This window comes from Arvicola amphibius, chromosome 18, assembly GCF_903992535.2.
Source record: "Arvicola amphibius chromosome 18, mArvAmp1.2, whole genome shotgun sequence".
Lineage (NCBI taxonomy): Eukaryota > Metazoa > Chordata > Mammalia > Rodentia > Cricetidae > Arvicola > Arvicola amphibius.
In genome coordinates, this window is record NC_052064.1 from 6,987,339 (window position 1) to 7,006,312 (window position 18,974).

Here is an 18,974-nt window from a genome sequence, read left to right on the forward strand (position 1 = left end):
AGTCCTTGGTCTCCCCTTTCCGCTTCGAGAAACTAGTCCTGCCCTCCCCCTCGTTTAATCACCGCCACACAAACGAACTCCCGCTCCCCTCCCAGCACACTGTCCCGCGGCGGGGAAGGTATAGGAGGCAGCGGCGGCGACTGCACCGGCGGCGGCCACGGCAGCTTTTACCCCTTACACGGTGGCAGGGAGGCGGCGCTGACGAGGCTGGCATTTTTAGTCTGCGGCTTCTCCCCCCGACCTCTTCCGTTTCTTGCTCCTCCATCGTGACCGCGCCGGACTCGCCAGCTCCGCTTTTATCCGGTGCCCGGAGCCTGCGCACTGGAGCCTCCCCGGCCGCTAGTAGGCGTCGAGTGACAGCCCGAGCCGGTTCGCCCGGCGCTGGCAGGCCAGACCGGGGAGGGGGAGGGGGCGCCCGGGACCAGGGCCGCTCGGGGGTGGGAGCCAGGGCAGCGCTTTAGGGAGTGATGGGAGGGGGCTCGTCCCCGTCCCTGCCGTCATCCTTCTACCTCCTAGTGGCATCCTCAGGCTCACCGACATCCAGACTTGAGGGCTACTCAGGGACAACTGGGCAAGAGCCAAGCCCGCCAGCTAGCGAGACCGCGACCACCGTCGGCGAAGGGCGGAATGCACCGGTGCTGAAAAAGACCGAGCGTCTGGCCAGTTCGCGGCCCCCCGCGTGACGTCCCCACGGCCCGGCGGAGAAGCCGCGCCGGGAGGCAGCCCATAAACAAGATGGCGGCGGGCAGCTTCGTCCCCTCCCCCCTGCCCCTGCGGAGCGGGGCGGGCGGGCCCCGTGCGCTTGCCGCCGCCGACGCCGCCGCCGCTGCCGCCGCCGCCGCCGCCGCCGCCGCCGTCGCCGCCATTTTCCCAGAGCGAGAAGCAGTGACACTGAGCGGGCGCAGGGGGCCGAGTCGGAGATCGAGCCTGAGTTCGGGAGCGGCAGCAGAGGGGGCATAGACAGTCGGGACAGCCTCGCCGCCTCCCCAGCACTCCTGCCGCGGTCCGCAGCGCCAGACTCCCCGGTTCCCACTGAAGACACTGCGCGCCGCTGCCTGGGGAGGGGGTGTGGAATCGATTCGGGTCCGCAGTGGCTGTCGTCGGGGGTCGTCGGAGCGCCGAGGTGTGGAGTGACTCGTCGGGGGTCGAGCCGATCAAAGGGTTCGGGTGTCTGGTGTGTGACCATCACAGGTCAGTGCCTGTCGTGTCCGTGGAAGTCGTGGGGTCTGCGGTGGGGGGCACTTAGGGCTCCGGGGAAGGGGTCGCTGTCCCTCGGGAGCCGGGCGTCCACACTGAGGCTCGGGCGCCTTTGCTGGGGCCAGACGTCGCTGGTGGGAATCGGATTTGTCCTTTATCCTGCCTGTCCATAGCAGTGGGGGCATTATGGCGGGTTTTGGGGTAGTGGAAGGGGAAACTGGCAGTTAAACCCCCTTGAGAGAGTGGGAGTTAGGGAGGGGGCGCCCTCCTCCCTGGCAGCGGGTTCAGGCCACCGGGGTGAAGGAGGAGGCTTGTGACTGCTGGGGCTTGTGTCGGAGAGGTCCCGGGAGCTGCCATCTCTCTCTGTCTTCTAGCTGCATCTTCTTTCGGGTGCGGAGAGAAGACGTTTAGGCCTCATTCTCTTCTTCCTGCCTTTATTCCTTGTCACTTTCTGGCATAATGTTCTCCTAAACATGGAAAGGGGTAAAAAAAACTCCCTGGGCATCTCTCTTTGTAGGAAAGAGACAGCTCCTCATCCTCTCTGGGAGAGGGTAAACCCGCCCCTAAGGTGGTCACCCCAGCCTTCCCAGTCTCCTCCCCCGCTCTTCTTGCATTACTGCCGTCCTCTACTGTGCCAAAGCCTTAGAATTCACAATATGGCTCATTTCAGAAAAGCTTATTTTGACCGAAAGGTTGGCACCAACGCAGTGGCAGCAGTTAGATGAGAAACAAACGGTTCCCTGTGCTGAACCGGGGAGGAGGGAGAGAGAAAACAATCCCGGGTGCTTGCCTTAGTTCCGCCTAGATCCGCCCTATTTAGAAGACTGTCTCGAGAATGATCAAATTTAAAGTCAAAGAGAAATCAGTGGAGTTAGTCCTAGAGTAAATTTCTGTGTTGCTTATTTTATTCAGTCTTCAGAGATGTGGATAATATAAGGTGTTTGGAGTTCTGGGGACCTTGGGGAGAATTAAGAAAGGTGCATTAAGCTCTAGGTTGGAGTTAGCAGTACCTAATTGGGAAACAGACCCCCTTTCCCTTTAATTTCTGAGACGGAGAGTAAAAACTGTAATTTCCCTCTTTTGTCCTTTACAGATTCTAAAAATGGCGGCCCCAAGGCTGATGTTGTGGTAATCTAATCAGCTCGGGTCCTCCACACCCCATGCAGTGCGTTTGTCTGCAGCATATTACAGGCTTATTATGTTTACATGAAAAAGATTGGGCTTGCCCCCCCCCCTTCTCCAAACCGTTTACAAAAATGCGTCAATTTTATTGCAAATTGCAATACTGTTTTTAGTTGATTAATTTTATTGGTTTTTCCTGAGAGGCAAATAAACAAAACACAACTTTTGAAAAAAATAAAAAACACTTTGTCTTGGAAATTCCACCATCAAGGGACTTTTAAACATTAAAAATTTATTTAGGTATAGATAATAGTTTACGTTGGCCTTAAATCACCCATTTTTACCTAATATGCCAAAGTAAAATGTTTTGCTAAGTGTAAAGCATTTTACATTTTTGAGAATTTTTATCTTCAGTTCAACATACAACTCTTAACTAATTTTGTGTATTTTGGTTTTTATATTTTGTTTCAGAGTAAATTTTTTAGGGAGCTGTACAAACAGACCTAAACCTGTTAACGTAACTGAATATAAGGATGCTTTTCTCCCCAATATTGTGTCTTGTCTCTATTTTCTTTTGTTTTTAAAGCTTTAATAATTCTCAGTTGTTTGTATATTTGGTAAGGTGACACTCCACGCTTTACTGCCTCTTAAATTTGTCTTATTGCATACTATCATCATTATGTAAGTTAAAAGAATAAGCTGTTGATTCCCTTTCCCATGCCCATTTGCCTATTATGGGGTTGTGGACTTAGTCTGTTAACAGAACTTAATAAAACCATTGCTATAATAGGATCTTGAATCAATTTTATGCCATTGTCAAAATCTTCAAGACAGAAGATTAACTGTCGGGTGTCATTTAGCTGGACTTTCAAAAGTGTGGTTGATTGCAATTTATTTACATAGTGGGAGGAATGTCTTTTTTCTAAGTATAAGTAGTAAGATATCATTGGGCCATTAGTGGGGTTTAATGACCTTTTTGATTGTGCAGCAGCTGGAAGATGAGTGCCTTTCAATGCAGTAGTACTTAAAAAGGCTGGAGAGCACACATCCCTTTGTGAGTCTTACTCCATTATAGGAACCTTAGAACAGCACTCATATTGTGAATATATGTACTAGCTGATTATAGGGTACATCCTGCAAAATAAGTGTGGAAATAATGGGATCAGGTAGTTTTACATCCCAGTGAGTTTCATCCCTGAAGACTGACAGTGATTGAGTACAGAACCATACTTGGAGTCTTTGAAATATTATATGATGAAATGGTGGTGGTAGTGGGTGAGTTTGTTCAGGAGTCCAGGGTCGCTTATTTACATCATGATCTGAGTGTGTGAGTCGAGACCCTAGATAGAGTGCATGGGCTCCGTGGTTAAGATTGTGATTTAGATTTAGAACAAGGCTGATACTTTTCATTTGACGGTTGGTATTTGATCTTCCTATCCAGTGCATGAAATCGGTGTTTTATAAATTTATGTAACAATAAGAGAGAACACTGTCTACACGTACTATGGGTTTCTTGTTATTGTTGTTGATCAGGTCTAAACATCAAGTAATTGGCTAACTTGGTTTCACATATACATTGTTAGAAATAAGAAAATCTTCCTTTTGGGTTTTGTTTCTCTTTTAACTCCTGTAAAGTAGGGAATACTTTTAAGGGTTTGTTGTGCCTTATTTTCAGTATATAAACAACATAGCTGCTGTACAAGTTAGGATGGGGAGGCAAATTTATTAACAGCTTGTGTTTAATTTCTGTTCCCAGAGAATTCTGAAACATTTGATTTCTTGGGAGGAAACTAAGTCTTTGTTCTTATGATAGCTGAGTTTGAGCAATTACATATTTATCTGTTTAAGTGGATTTGTAGGAAACCTGTAATAGAATAAAATTACTTTTTTAAAAAATGTTATTTTTAGCGACTGCATTTTGATCATACTTAATTTTTGATGTCATTATAAAGTATCATTTTGATCCCTATTTAAATTGAGAACTTTTGCCCATTTCCTTTTCCTTCAACTCTAGTGTCATAGTGAAGTGATAGCTGTTAATGGTGGCTATAGCTAGCAGTAATGCTCCTATGTATGATTCTGGCTTGTCTGCAGCCAGAGAAGTTTCACTATATACCTTATTAATGAGGGCAACAATTACTTCTTAAATTAGCATCGTAATTTATAAGAATAATGTACTCATTTTTTTTGTGTATAATTCTCTTAAACCTGTAGTCTTATTTTTAAAGGTGTATTAGAAAATTCTGTCCGGGCATCGGTGGCACACACTTTTAGTTCCAGCACTTGCAAAGGCAGGTGGATCTCTGTGAGTTCAAGGCCAGTGTGGTCTACAAAGAAAGTTCCAGGATAGCTAGGACTGTTACCCAGAGAAACCCTGTTACGAGGGACAAAAAAAAAAAGAAGAAAGAAAGGAAGGAAGGAAAAGAAAAGCGTTTTTAGAAATTGCTACTGAAAATAGATGTGTACTACTGTGCTTAATTTTACTTAGTTATGAAGGAGTTATGTATATTTTCATTTATGTAAAGCATTTGCTATGTTTTACCTTCTTAAACTTCTATATTTAAATAGCAATGGAATTTGAAGAGTTATCTGAATATGCAGTTGTCTGAAAAGACAGTATACTATTTTAAAAACATATTTTAATAAAGTATAATAGCTTTTATTTCTAAAAAAACTTATTCTTAGCAGATGATAGGTGATCACTTATTTGTTGAATGTAAAGCTTTAGTTTAAGTGAACATGTACTTAAAAATGGGTTAATCAGAGACAGTTTCTATTATGTCTCAGAGCAAATGTTAAATACATGTATTTCATGAGAATTATTTTTCTTTATAGCAAGATACATTTTTTTTAGTTACTTCCCCAATAATAGGAAAGATTTATCTACTTCAAACATAGCTATGTGATATTATTAGCTTTGGGCTGAGTTCAAGAACCCAAGTGACTCAGATTTATTGTCTGTTTTGTCATGAAGAAATGTCGGAAGGAGCCTTATTTCCTTAATGCTAAACTGATTTTTTAAATTAATTATTTATTTAATATAAAAGAGCAGTATTTGTGGGTGAAATTGTTTTGCACTGTTAGAAGTAGACAGTATTAACCAAAGATTAACCTATTGCTATTAAGTTATAAGTATGTTATAGAGGACATATTATGAGGCAAAGAAATAGTTCATTATTGTGAACATCTAGACTAAGTGCTAAACTAAAAACTAAATGGGGTGGAAAAATGGTTTAGTGGCTAAGAGCACTCGTTGCTCTCCCAAAGGTCCTGAGTTCAATTCCAGCACCCACATAGCAGCTCACAACTGTCTGATGCCATCTTCTGGTGTGCAGATGTATATGCAGGCAAAGTACCATATACATAAAAAATACATAAATAAATAAATCTTTAGACAAAAATCAAAATGTGGTGACCCAGATTAAGTAGATCGTATTTGTACCCTTAAGCATATGAAAAGTTCCTTTTACTAATGTTTAGTGACTACAGTGCTTCTTAAATTAGAATCAGAAAAATCTTTGTTAAAATTCATTTGATACAAAGTCAGTTGTTTTTCTCTCTTGATCAATTTATTGTAGACAGTTTAAGAAAGCCATTTTCATGTTATTGGGTAAATTTTACAGCGTTTTTGGAAATCTCATTTCATTATTTCATTATTAAAGTGTTTAGGGTCTTAGTTAATTTTTGAGGCGCTGCCCCGTGGTATCCCAGACTGGCCTGAACTTGCCTATGTAGCCTAGGATGACCTTAAACTTGTGATCGTCTGTCTCCACTAAACACCGGGATTACAGCTGTGCACCACCAGACCTGGTGTTAGGGGTTAGAAGCAGGATTTTACACATTAGAAACAAGCCCTCTGTTCACTGGGCTGCATCCCCAGACCCAAGATTCTTCTAATTTGTAGACAATGACTTGTGATACATTGATTTAATTTGTAAATAAGCAGCTACTTATTCAAAATTTTAAAATGCTGGTTTTTTAGTTCTTTTTTTTTTTGAGATAGGGTTTCTTTGTAGCTTTGGAGCCTGTCCTGGAACTAGCTCTTGTAGACCAGGCTGGCCTCGAACTCACAAAGATCCACCTGCCTCTGCCTCCCGAGTGCTGGGATTAAAGGCGTGCGCCCCCACCGCCCGGCCGGTTTTTTAGTTTTTAAAAGTGAAGTCTGAAATACAGGTGTAAGAAAATGAGAAACAAGGGAGTGGGGGAAGGGTAATAGAATGCATGTGATAAGAAAACAGAGGGAACACTATTTAAGGGGAAAGAAGCAGCCAGAGAGGGGCAGAAGAAGGGCAGGGGAAGAGTGGGATGAGTTAGAAGAAAGTATGATGAACACATGTAGGAAAATGTAATGAAACATATCGTGTTGGATTTAAATTTGAAGAGGTAATTAAGAAAAATCGAAGAGGGCTAGAGCTGCAGCTCATTGTCTGCCATGCATGAAGTTCTCAATCCCTAGTCCTGCTCCCTGCCCCCACTATAGAAAAAAAAAATCTCCCTCATTTCTCTTGTATTTTTACAACTGGGGAAGGAAAGCAATTCCTAGTAACTCTTAGGTTGCTTAATGTAGAGTTGATCCAAAAGAAGGAGCACTTTCATCCCTGAAGTTTATTATTGAGAAATAATATTGTATCAATGCCAGCTTGGTTGTGGTACTTAAGGTCTGAGCCAAGCCGGAGACAGAAAGCTAAGACATGACAGTGGGATTTAGTTTGCTGCCAATTATGACATTTGAAGATAATTTTTACATTTGTATTTTTTTAGTTTGTGCGTAAGGTAATTTTGTGAAGTTTATTTGAGTGTGTGTGCGCATGCACACATGCAAGTATGTATGGGTGAGGGCATGTGTATGCCTTAGGACAGCTTAAGTAGTTGATTCTCTCAGGCCTCAAGCTTGTTCACTGTTTACTGTAGAACCATCTATCTTAGTAACTCTGTAAGTAATGTTTTTTTTAGACACACCCCCCAAAAAGAATAGGGGTGTGTGTGTGTGTGTGTGAGCATGTGTGCGTGTAGTGTATTCTGATATAGATTTGAAATCCCCCCCAAGAGGCTCATAGAAAAGGAGAACGGATATAAGGAAGATACCCCCCCTCTTCTAATAGTTTTGTTTTCTGTTTCACACACTAATAAATATAAATTGCTTGTGAGTTTATGCAGGCATCTGAAGTGATACAAGATTTGAAGGGTCTTAATGGTACTAACTTCAATGATTGGAACTATGCTTTAGTAGACATGAATTGACAGGGATTTGAGACTGGTCAAATAAAAATATATAATGCTCATTTGGAACTATCCTCTGCTGCTTCTTTTAGAACAAAGCTTCTTGATTGGTTGATTGACAGCCTGTGTTGTTAAACCTCCACCTAATAATTTGAAGGCTAGACAACAGATGAATTTGAATAGCCTCTCTTTCCCTGGCACTAAGGGTACAGAGATAGGTAAGCTCATCTTCACTTTGAGGAAGATCACAGTTTGTTCCTACCTCTCATGAGTCTACTATTTTAGGCTTGATTTTGCTGCAGGGAACAGATATCGACCAGAGCTAGCTTAAGGAAAGAATTTGTTATAAGGTTATATAGGGAAATCTCAGGATTTATTTGAAATCTAGTGAATCTCACAAAAAAGTAGCAAGGTGTCCTAGAGGTTCCATTCTTTGTCTTGTTCCTTGTTACTGTGCTTGGATAGGAGGGTGGTGGCAAGGAAGGTGTTTATACTGTGTGGAGGGGAGGCTATAATATAGCCCCAAATACTTGATTTTCTTGCTATATTTTTTTAGAAAACAAAATCATGGGTCTTACTACATTTTCATACATAATTGTCATTGTATGTGGCTTGATTGCTGTTCTCCACTCTACATCATAAAATTGCTTTTTTGGGGGGTGGAGTGGGGGAACAATGTTCAGAGGTACTTGACTTACCTCCAGAACCAAATAATTGACATTTCAAAATGATGGCACCACTTTTTAGCATAATAAAACAACAACAACAAAAAAAGCAAAGTGGTCTGGTATACACATGTGTTTATGCACTTGAGCACAAACGCATGTACATACAAACTAAATAAATAAATATGCAAATATGTACATATACTACATGTGCAGATCTTATAAAGGCAGGATTTTTTTCTGAGGATGTAGAGGGTTTTCTAGTATGCAGAAAAAAAACGAATGAATTAATGAATGAAAAAAGTGTGTAAAAAGAAAGTTGTAATTTGAATGTTTGATTTTTGAAATAACATTTCAATAGAGTATATTTTATAGAAGATTGGAGATAGAAAACCAAACAAGATGAATGGTTGTTGAATTCATGACTGAGATTAATAATAGAGAGGACTGAGCCTTCAGGGACATTCACTGAATGTTTACAAGTGTGGGAGAAGGAAGATGTGGTTTTGTTAACTTAAGTGGGTATCTTAGCCACCAAATTCCAGGTTTTGAGGGCAAATGCATAAATATCTCAGGGTTTTTTTTTTTTTTTTTTGGTACAGGGTGAAGTTAATGATCTAATTGTGAAAACTATATATCTTGTAGATGTTTCAGAATAATGTGACAAAATCTAAACTGGTCATTAAAAAATATAAGTAGTATATTCTTTGAGATGCCTAGGAAGGTTGAAAAGATTGTGTGAGACAGGTTTTATAACTAGAATAGTCTTCTGAAATAATATTGTCAGTTTTTTTTTGTGTGTATGTTTATGACCAAAAAACTGCCCTCAGGAAATTGAGTCTCCTATATATATCCCCAAATAGTTTTGCGGCACAGATTTTTAAGTTTGAAAGTGGAGAAAGGTTAAAGGTTCCTGAAAGTCCAGTAGTGTTTTAATATAGTGGGAAAGAAAAACAAATATAAAGGAGAATGACTTTAGAAAATTTGCAGAAAGATCGGGGTATGCAATGATGCAAAAAGAAAAGAAAGAATGAACCCTTATATAACCAAAGGAACTGTAACCTGATAGATTAGCAACTTGATAGATTAGGAACTTGTCTGTGAGCTGTGTAGTAATACACATATGTACATATATACATATATGCACACATATGTACATACGTGTGTGTGTGTACACGTATGTGTGTTGGTTGCCTGTGGAGGTGAGAAGAGGGCTTTTTTTTGCAGGGAGTTGTGAGCTACCTGAATGGATTCTAGGAACTGAACTTTGGTCATCTGCAGGATGAGCAAGTGCTACTCCAAGTCATCTGTCTACTCTTGTATTTTAACTAATAGTTTGGAGGATGTGCAGATTTGGACATTCTCCTATCCTATCTATCCTATCACTCTTTTTAGCCGTCGAGATAAGAAAATGAGGCACAAATGCTTAATATCCCCATTAACAGACATTAGTGTTTCTTTATAGCCAAATCCTAGGTACTGGGATTACAGACATGCACCACTGCCGCCATTTTATGTGATGCTGGGGAGCAAACCTAGGGCCTTCATGCTAGACAAGCACTCTATTAAGGTATAGACAACCCCAGCCCTAGCTCTTTGCCCTTGACATGATTTTAAAAGCAGCCTTAGTCTTCTAGCTTTTTGTTTTTGTTTGATTAATAGAATCCCTATTAACAGAGCCCTTCAGATTGATACTGACAAACACTGGAAAAAGTATAGGAGATTAAAACTATTTTTTAAATTTAGAATCAAAGTATTATTTATGCTTATTTCTGTGTAAGATCTTATTAGTAAGGATCTTACTACCTATATTCACCACCACCACCCCCCCAAAAAAAACAAATACCACAGTGTTATTTTCTAAAGATTTCGTCTTATTTATGTCTGTCTGTCTTTCTGTCTGTCTGCCTGCATGCCTGCCTGCCTTCCTGCCTGCCTCTCTCTTTCTCATGTGATTTGTGTGTGTTTTTGTGCCACATGTGTTGGTGCCTTTTGGATTCTCTGGTACTAGCATTATAGGCACTTGTGAGTGAATGTGGGACCTGAAGTTAGGACCTCAGAAAGAGCAACTCTTAACCACTGTGAACTCTCTACAGCCCTCAATGCTATTTTTTAGTTAAAATTTTAATTTCAAACTATAGATTCTATAACTTATAAGAAAGGATACAAAGAGATTCCATATCTCCTTTAACATCAGTGGTAACCAAATTATAATATAGTGTGACAACCAGAATGCTAACATTGACATAATGTAACTAACTTAGCTTTCCTGTTGCAAAATTATAATGCAGCCAGAATACTGACATTGTTATAACTCCCATTTTTTCAGAGCCCCCATTTTACTTGTACCCCTTTGTTGTGTGCATTTCTTACTATGTATGTGGTTACCTTTTTCCACTATCATATTTAGAAAAATTCTATCACAAGGGTGTTTGGTATTTTCCTCTTATGTAACTGTGCCCACCTCTCTCTTCCCCCTGCATATCTGTTCTCCATTTCTATAATTTATATACATAAAATTTCACAGTATGTAATCTTTTGTTGCTTAACTTTAAGTTTTATTTTAAGATTTAATTATGTGTTGAGGGCAGTGTCTCAGTTGTACGTGTGAGTGTCCAGATGGACCCTGGTTGACCAGAGGTGTCAGATCCCGCTGGAGCTCTGACTGTAGACAGTTGTGTGCTGCCTGACATGGTTCTGAAGGCTGAACTCGGGTCCTTAGAAATATGTGCCCGCTTTCTTTCTTTCTTTCTTTCTTTCTTTCTTTCTTTCTTTCTTTCTTTCTTTCTTCCTTTCTTTCTTTCCTCTTTTTCCGAGACAGGTTTTACTCTGTGTGTAGCCCTTGCTATCTCCCTTCTGTAGACCAGCCTGGCCTCAAACTCACAGAAATTTGCCTGTTTCTGCCTCCTGAGTGCTGGCATTAATGGCCTGCACTACCACTGCCCGGCTATAAATAAAATAACTTATTAAAATAAAATAATGGCTTTTAAGTAATGCAGTTCTTTACTCTTTTAGAAAGGGTCTCACTCTGTACTTCATTCTGACTTTAATTTCAAGAAAATCCTTGTTTCAGTCTTTTAAGTGCTGAAATTACTGGTTTGAGCTATCATGCCCAGGACTAAGATTGACTTTTTAAAAGCTCAGTATAGTTCCTCTGAGATTCTTCCAGCTTGATACTTAGATGTTTCAATACTTCATTCCTTTATATTGCTGAAAATGTCCAGTTTAATTTTTTTTTTTTTATACTTGGAAGCTATGACATAGACCATGCAGTTTCAATTTTACCCTTGTCTCTCTCCAGCCCCCAGGACAGGATCTTATGTCTACCAGTCTAGTCTTGAACTCACTGTGTAGTCAAAGACAACCTTAAGTTTATGACCCTTCTGAGTATTGGAACGCAGGCTCCACCACCAGTCCTGGTTTATGTGATGATAGAGATCAAACGTAGGATTTCCTTCCTGCTAGGCAAGCACTCTGTTAAGCTCTGGCCTCAGCCCTTTTCCTTTTGCCATGATCTTAAAAGCAGCCTCTCTTGGTTCTGTCAGTTTTTCTATTAGGTAATGGTGTGTGTTTTTCTTACTCTTACTTTTATTCTTGTTTTTATTTTTAGTATTTGATTTCCCAGTTTCTTTTCAGTTTTATTTGGTATTATTGCCTTTGCTTGTGTTTATATTCATTTGTATTTAAAAGTAAAAGAATGAATTTGTTCTAGTAAACTTTGCTGTTTTCCTTATTTGAGGGTACCATTCCAATCAGAAGTACCTAGAACATATACCATATGACATTAGCTCAATACTCTATGTTCACTTGGTTTCTAGGTCTATTCTGGATAGCAGGTTTTGTGAAGACATTTATTCTTTCTTGGACCTCAGATTTCGCAGACATCTCATGGTATTTCCTTTTATATTATTCTTTTTTTGGCTACTATTTAATTTCCATGTATTTTGCATTTATCTGACTTGCCAGTTGGTGATATTAGGGTTTTTTTAACTTGTGCATGAAAATTTGGAGTAGTTGTGTGGATTGTATTGAAATTCACTGTTCCCCTTTTATACCTGTGCTATAAGATGATTTCTTACTACATTGACTTTCCCTCTTTCCTTTCCTTTCCCCCTCTGTCTGTTTATCTGTCTGTCGGTCTCTGTCTCTCTTTTCTGTGGTACTGTTGATTGAATCCAGAGCTTTGCACATGCTAGGCAGATGGTCTCCCATTGAGCTTTATGTCTCTAGTCCTTTGATTTTCAAAACAAAGTCTCCTTATGTAGTCTAAACAGGTTTTGAACTCTCTGTGTAGTGCAAACTGACCTCAGATCCATGGTTCTCTTGCCTTGGCCTCCCCATTGTTCATATTACCATTACACTCCAGCGTGTGTGTGTGTGTGTGTGTGTGATTGAAACAATGTTTTTCTCTATAGCCCATACTGGCCTGGAACTTGCAATAGCCCTGCCTCACCTTCCTGAGTGCTAGGATTACCCACAGAAGACATCATACCAAATTTTTGTTCTTGATTATTTTAGAGATAATAATTTGACCGTAATAAAGTTGCACTTTTATTTTATTTTGGTTTTTCATGACAGGGTTTTTCTGTGAAACAGTCCTGGCTGTCTTGGACCTCACTCTGTGGACCAGATTGGCCTCGAACTCACAGAGATCCACCTGCCTCTGCCTCTGTCTGGGACTAAAGGCGTGTGCCAGCACCGCCTGGTGAAATTGCAATTTTTATTATCATTTGATTATTTTCAGCAATATGAATTATCTGGCTGAAATTTTTATATTAATGGAGAAAGTGAAATAGTTTCCATTTTATAGTCTCATGATGACATGTAAATGAATTGCTGAGATCTTTTTTTCAGAATGAAGCTAGAAGTCTTTCATTTCATTTCATATGTGATTACATGTTTTACCCTGAACATGAGTGTTTTTACAGAGGTGCAATTCTAGGTATGCCGTGTGATAATTTTTGTAACTCTTTTCTTTAAATATTTATTTACTTATTTATTTATTTTACGATGTTCTGTCTATGTGCATACCTGAAGGCCAGAAGAGGGCACCAGACCTCATTACAGATGGTTGTGAGCCACCATGTGGTTGCTGGGAATTGAATTCAGGACCTTTGGAAGAGCAGACAATACTCTTAACCACTGAGCCATCTCTCCAGTCCCCAATTTTTGTAACTCTTGCTGTGTAGGTTGATAATTCATTTGATTTGTGAGGCTAGAACTGCAGTTTCATCCTAGGTTCTCTGATTTGTTCATCAGCTCTTTATAGAGGACCCTTATGTTCCAGACACAGCAAGAGACACACAGGTATAAACCATTGCTTGAATTAAGCTAATTACAAGCCTTTTATTCTGTTCTTTAACTTATTTTTATTGTTATTTAGAACAGATCAGATGTATTTAGCAAAGCTTGTATATTTAAAAGGACATACTATTTATTACATACCAGTATATAGTTTTAGATTAGAAATATTACTCCACTAAATTAAATAAGCTGAGCTGAAAAAAACAATACCAAGGAAATGCTACCAGGGAAGATGGCTCTTTACGTTATAGTTTACTGCCTACTGTTAAGTTTAAAATTTTATCATTGTAAGGAAATACAGAACAGTAACGTTTCAGTAAAGCAAACTCATTTTGTGCATTGCTTGCGTTTTGCAATAAAATGTACTTTGCTGTGCTAGTTAATAACTACAGCATTGTGAAGTAGTTCTAATAAGACCTTGGGTCTAGGAAAAAAGTAGGGCAGTGCTTTTGTTTAGTTGGCTTTCATTGTCTTGAGAAGACTCTTTAATTGTGAAGCTAATTAGAAAACGTGACATAATGACCTTATTTTTAAGGTTGTAGAAGAATCTTTTTAGGTGAGAATGAGTATTTGTCTCTCCATACACTGTTTCCTGATAGAGTAAGAAGAGCAGTACTTGTAGTTATAGCCTCGTAACCCGAAATGCTGGGGACCACCAGAAATCTTTCAGATTTTGTAATGTTTACAGATTGAGGGTACCTGGTGGGAAATTTGAAATCTTGAGTGTATTTCACAGTATTTTTAAATGTCAGATTTTTAAAATTAGGGATGTACACCCTGTACTATATGTATTGATTGCCAAATATGTATAACTATTTCCTTGAAATTCTTTACATTCATTATGTCATATTCTTCTCAGAAACTCTGATTTTTATATTCCTGTTTTATAAACAAGGACCTTAAATTCTAGAGGCCTGTTTTGGATCATTTACTGATGTTGTTTTGTTCTAAGATGAGGGTCACTCAGTGTGTCCGAGGCTACTCTCCGCTCCTAGGCTACAGCAGTGCAGCCTTAGACTCCAGCAGCTAGCACTCAGGCATGCGCTGTCAAGTCCTGTTTACTTTATACTACGGTAATTTGAAATGTACTAGCTTTCTTCTGGTCACACATGATTTAAAAGTATGGACAAGTTTTCTTATAGAATTCAAACAATTTTAACTATCTTATTTTCCGTTTGCTAACTCTTTCACATAAGGTATGATCAGTATTTGTATCGTCTGTGAAATAGAAATTAGAGTAGACATGCTGAAGCTCAGTTGTAAAAATTCAAGGTGAATGTAAGAACTATTTGAGGAAATACTACTTTTTTTTTTTTTCAGGTATAAACATGACAGAGACAAAGAATCCTAACAGATACTGTCCTGTAGTTTATAAGATTGCCTTTTGTTCTTAAGTAGAATTATGTCATTAAAGGACAGACTGAGTAGATATTTTATAAACAATACATGGAACAAGTGCAGTGGAGTGAATTTAGATTAGAACATTTGACATTGAAACTCTGAATCTTTTAGTCACTCCTGTAAATTGTTTAAAATCACTGTTTTCTCTACTAATTAATTATATTAGAGAGTATTAACACCAACTGAAGAAATAAAGAGTTCTCCCTGATATGAATGATTTATACAAATAAAATAATTTTTCTTGTATATATTTATAAACAGTAGAATAGAATTGGCTTCAAGCCTGGTTCTTTCTTAAGCTGAGTAACCAAGGATAAGTTAGTTTTTCCTAGCTTTTTGTATCTACCTTGAATTTTGTTTCATTTGTATTTTAAGACAGGTATTATGTAGCTCTGTAGACCAGGCTAGCCTTGAAATCCACAGGGATCTACTTGCTTCTGCTTCCTGAATGCTGGGATTAAAGGTGTGTACTATACCATGCTCAACTTCCTAACTTGGAATTGTGAAGAATAAATAGACTCCTCATAAAGAAAGTTAGTTTGCTGCTTATTGCTTCACTTGTAAATATACTATCAGATCACTACCAAAAGACTTGGTTTTAGATACTTGTACAAAAAGAAATCCCTTTTTGACTTTTAAAATAGGTGTTTGCCAGTTATTCACTGACTAGTGTGCTTTAGTAATCCTTCTTGTGGCATTCTAGTTTCATTCCTTAAAGAATGTTAGATTCAGGAAGTTCGTGTTTCTTTCCTCCAGAGCCTCATGCATGCCAAGTACACGTTCCCAGCTGAGCTGTACCTCCAGAAATTTTTCTTTTGTTCATAAACAATGCAACGTAATCCCAGGAAGAACATGAAAAGGCTACTCTGTGAATACTTTTACCTTTGTATTGGGACCTTAATAAAGAATGCTTTCTTCACCTATTTTATTTACTGTGATTTCAGTATAACTGGTTGCTACTGTACTTTGCTAGTTCAGGTGATTCTTAACTCTTGTGTTCCCATTTCTTTTAAACAGGGTTTGTGGATGCACTTAGATGTTTGCAATGAGCACTGTGGCTGGCATGCCCCAGTATTTTGGATACCAATGCATAGGACTCCATAGTAATCGAATTTACCAGAGGCGAACGTCATGAGCATAGCAATCCCATTGGGGGTTGATACAACAGAAACATCATACTTGGAAATGGCTGCAGGCTCAGAGTAAGTATTTAAACACAGGAACTTTAGATAGGGAAAGGCAAAGCATGTCATGCAGTTGTCACGTCCAAACAGTGTTTATTTATATATGTCATTTTGGATTCTTGGCTAAAACATCAGAAGTTAAAAGAACAGTGTTCCTTTAAGATTACTTAAATTTTTTGTTCTTTTTGTTTTTGTTTTTCGAGACAGGGTTTCTCTGTGTAGCTATAGAGCCTGTCCTGGAACTCACTCTGTAGACCAGGCTGGCCTTGAACTCAGAGATCTACCTGCCTCCCAAGTGCTGGGGTTAAAGGTGTATGCCACCAACACATTATTTTAATAAGTAGCTTTTGTTCCAAAATTCTCTTATCTTTTGGGAATTTGCTTTTTGTATTTTACACTTACAACACTTTAAGAAATGGTTTTTGTTTTGTATAACATAAAAGTATATGCTCCTTTGGAATAATTTTTCCTGAGAAGAAAATAAAACATAAATAGTACCAGTTTTTGTTTTGTGAAAACCACCAGAATTTTTGTGGTTTCATTATTAAGCTTTCAGACTCTCCTTTTTTAAATAAGACCTTGAGGCTTGAAAAGACCGGTAACACATGTATTTCTCATTTCACAGAAACATAAGCTGTTGGTATTGCTTTCCTAATAATATTTTAAAAATAACTAGCATACTGCTTTTTTTTTTCATTTCCAATTCACTCTCAAAAGATTTTGAAGTATCATTATGTAAGATGTTAGATGTTGGTGGGTATTGTGGATATATGTCTATAGCCCTAGCTTTTTGGTACTTACACAGATTGTCTGGTCCAGCCAAGGCTACAGAACTTGATACTGTCTCACAAGGAAAAGAAGGAAGCCAAGGAATTTTCTGTACATTTCTTTTGTAATTGCTTATGAATTGATACTTACTTTAAAATCAAGTATTTTAAATTTTTATTATGCTAATGTAATGGGTATACAATTTTAAATTATGTGTTATTTTAAAGAAGGTTGGATTGCTAAAATACAGTCTAATGAACTAATTTAAGATAAAGTGCTCAGTGTTTAAAGTACTAATACTAGACCAAATTTTATAAGGCCACAAAAGATTTGTTACATTAGAATAGTCTTTGTGTCAGTATTTCAGGATCTACGAACAAGAAGTTTAATAAACTGGTATTTCAATTCTCAATAATATTTATTATATCACTCAAGTGTCATTCCATTAAGCCCAATTTTTTTATTATGTATTTGTTTTCCTGTCAACACTATAATGGGAAAAATCTTTATCTCATTTTGTTCTTGTGGTTTACTTCTTAGTCTCTATTATATTGCCTAAAAGTTGGCTCTTTAACATTTGAACTAAATATAAATTTTTAAATACCTAAGAATAATTGATTAGGTTGGGTTGTGGTGGCATGCACCTTTAATCCCAGCACTTGGGAGGCAGAGGCAGGTAGATCTCTGAGTTTAAGGCCAGCCTTGTCTACAGAGTGAGTTCCAGGGTAGCTAGGGTTGTACAGAGAAACCCTGCCTTGAAAAAAACCAAAAAAAAAAAAAAAAAAAAAGACTAACTGATTGGTCAGGATAGACTGTTGCTCTATTAGAGAACTCTCCTACTTTTTGTTTGTTTGTTTGTTTTTCGAGACAGGGTTTCTCTGTGGCTTTGGAGCCTGTCCTGGAACTCACTCTTGTAGACCAGGCTGGTCTCGAACTCACAGAGATCCGTCTGCCTCTGCCTCCCGAGTGCTGGGATTAAAGGCGTGCGCCACCACCGCCTGGCGAGAACTCTCCTATTGTTAGATTTTGTTTCATGAGCTTAAATTTGAAAAAAAAAAAGCACTTTTAAATATTTAATGGTCATATTTAAAAATAGTTCATTGTAAATTAACTTTTGCTGGTCTACAAGAGCTAGTTCCAGGATAGGCTTCAAAGCTACAGAGAAACCCTGTCTCGAAAAACCAAAAAAAAAAAAAAAAACACATGCTGGTCATAACCCAGCAGCACTCAGGAAGCAGAGGTAAGAGGATTTCTGTAAATTCAAGGCCAACTTGATATAAATACCAAGTCCCAGACCAGTCATTGCTACATACAAGGAGATACTGCCTCAAATAATAAATCAAAGCAAGCAAACAAAAATCCAAAGAAACAAAAACTACTACAGCTTTTTTTAAGAAAATATTTTATATGTGTTTGTATGTACACCATGTACTTACGTGAATTCTGGGATAACAGAAGTGGGGATAAGATCTCAGAACTGGGATTAGAGATTTCTGTGAACCTCTAAATGGATACTGTGAACCAAACCTATGTCCAATAAGTCGTCTTTATTGCTTTGTCTTTCCAACCCCAGCCAAAACTTTTTACTATGCATAATGTTAATATTAACAAAAAACAATGCTAGCTGGGCAGTGGTGACATATGCCTTTAATCCCAGAACCTGGAGAGGCAGAGGCAGGCGGATCTCTGTGAGTTCGAGGCCAGCCTGGTCTACAAGAGCTAGTTCCAGGACAGGCTCCAAAGCTACAGAGAAACCGTGTCTCGAAAAACCAAAAAAAAAAAAAAAAAAAAAAAAATCCAACCAACCAATCAAAAACAACAACAACAAAAACCAAACCATGCTTAGAGTTGGGGACTATAAATGAAGTTGAAGCATGGAACTTGTTGCCAGTCCTAATGCAGGTTAATGTAATGACTACCTTGGTTTTCTTACTGGAAAACCCTTGGCCCAAATTTGAAAATGCAAAAGATAATACTATATTTAAAAGAAAAATGAAGCTAAGTATAAATACAATTTCTTAAAAACCCTATCGGCAATATTTTTTTTTTAAGCTAGAAAGCTTTAATTCCCCCACTCAGTTTTTTAACTAGCTGTGTGCCCTTAAGTGCAGGT

At 38.8% G+C, this 18,974-nt stretch overlaps 1 protein-coding gene across 4 annotated transcripts in view; it reads left to right on the forward strand.

Moving 5' to 3' along the window:
• Window positions 1-831: 831 nt before the first annotated feature.
• The window catches only part of Kmt2e (lysine methyltransferase 2E (inactive)), a 68,023-nt gene continuing 49,880 nt past the window's right edge, over window positions 832-18,974 (forward strand). For 2 of the 4 annotated variants that reach the window (XM_038315211.1, XM_038315212.1), the window contains exons 1-3: window positions 832-1,191; window positions 12,023-12,095; window positions 15,927-16,111. In XM_038315211.1, coding sequence (XP_038171139.1) covers window positions 16,041-16,111 — 71 coding nt within the window. In that variant the 5' untranslated portion in view covers window positions 832-1,191; window positions 12,023-12,095; window positions 15,927-16,040. The remainder of the gene's footprint in view (window positions 1,192-12,022; window positions 12,096-15,926; window positions 16,112-18,974) is intronic. The other 2 variants (XM_038315209.1, XM_038315210.1) reach the window with 2 other exon arrangements.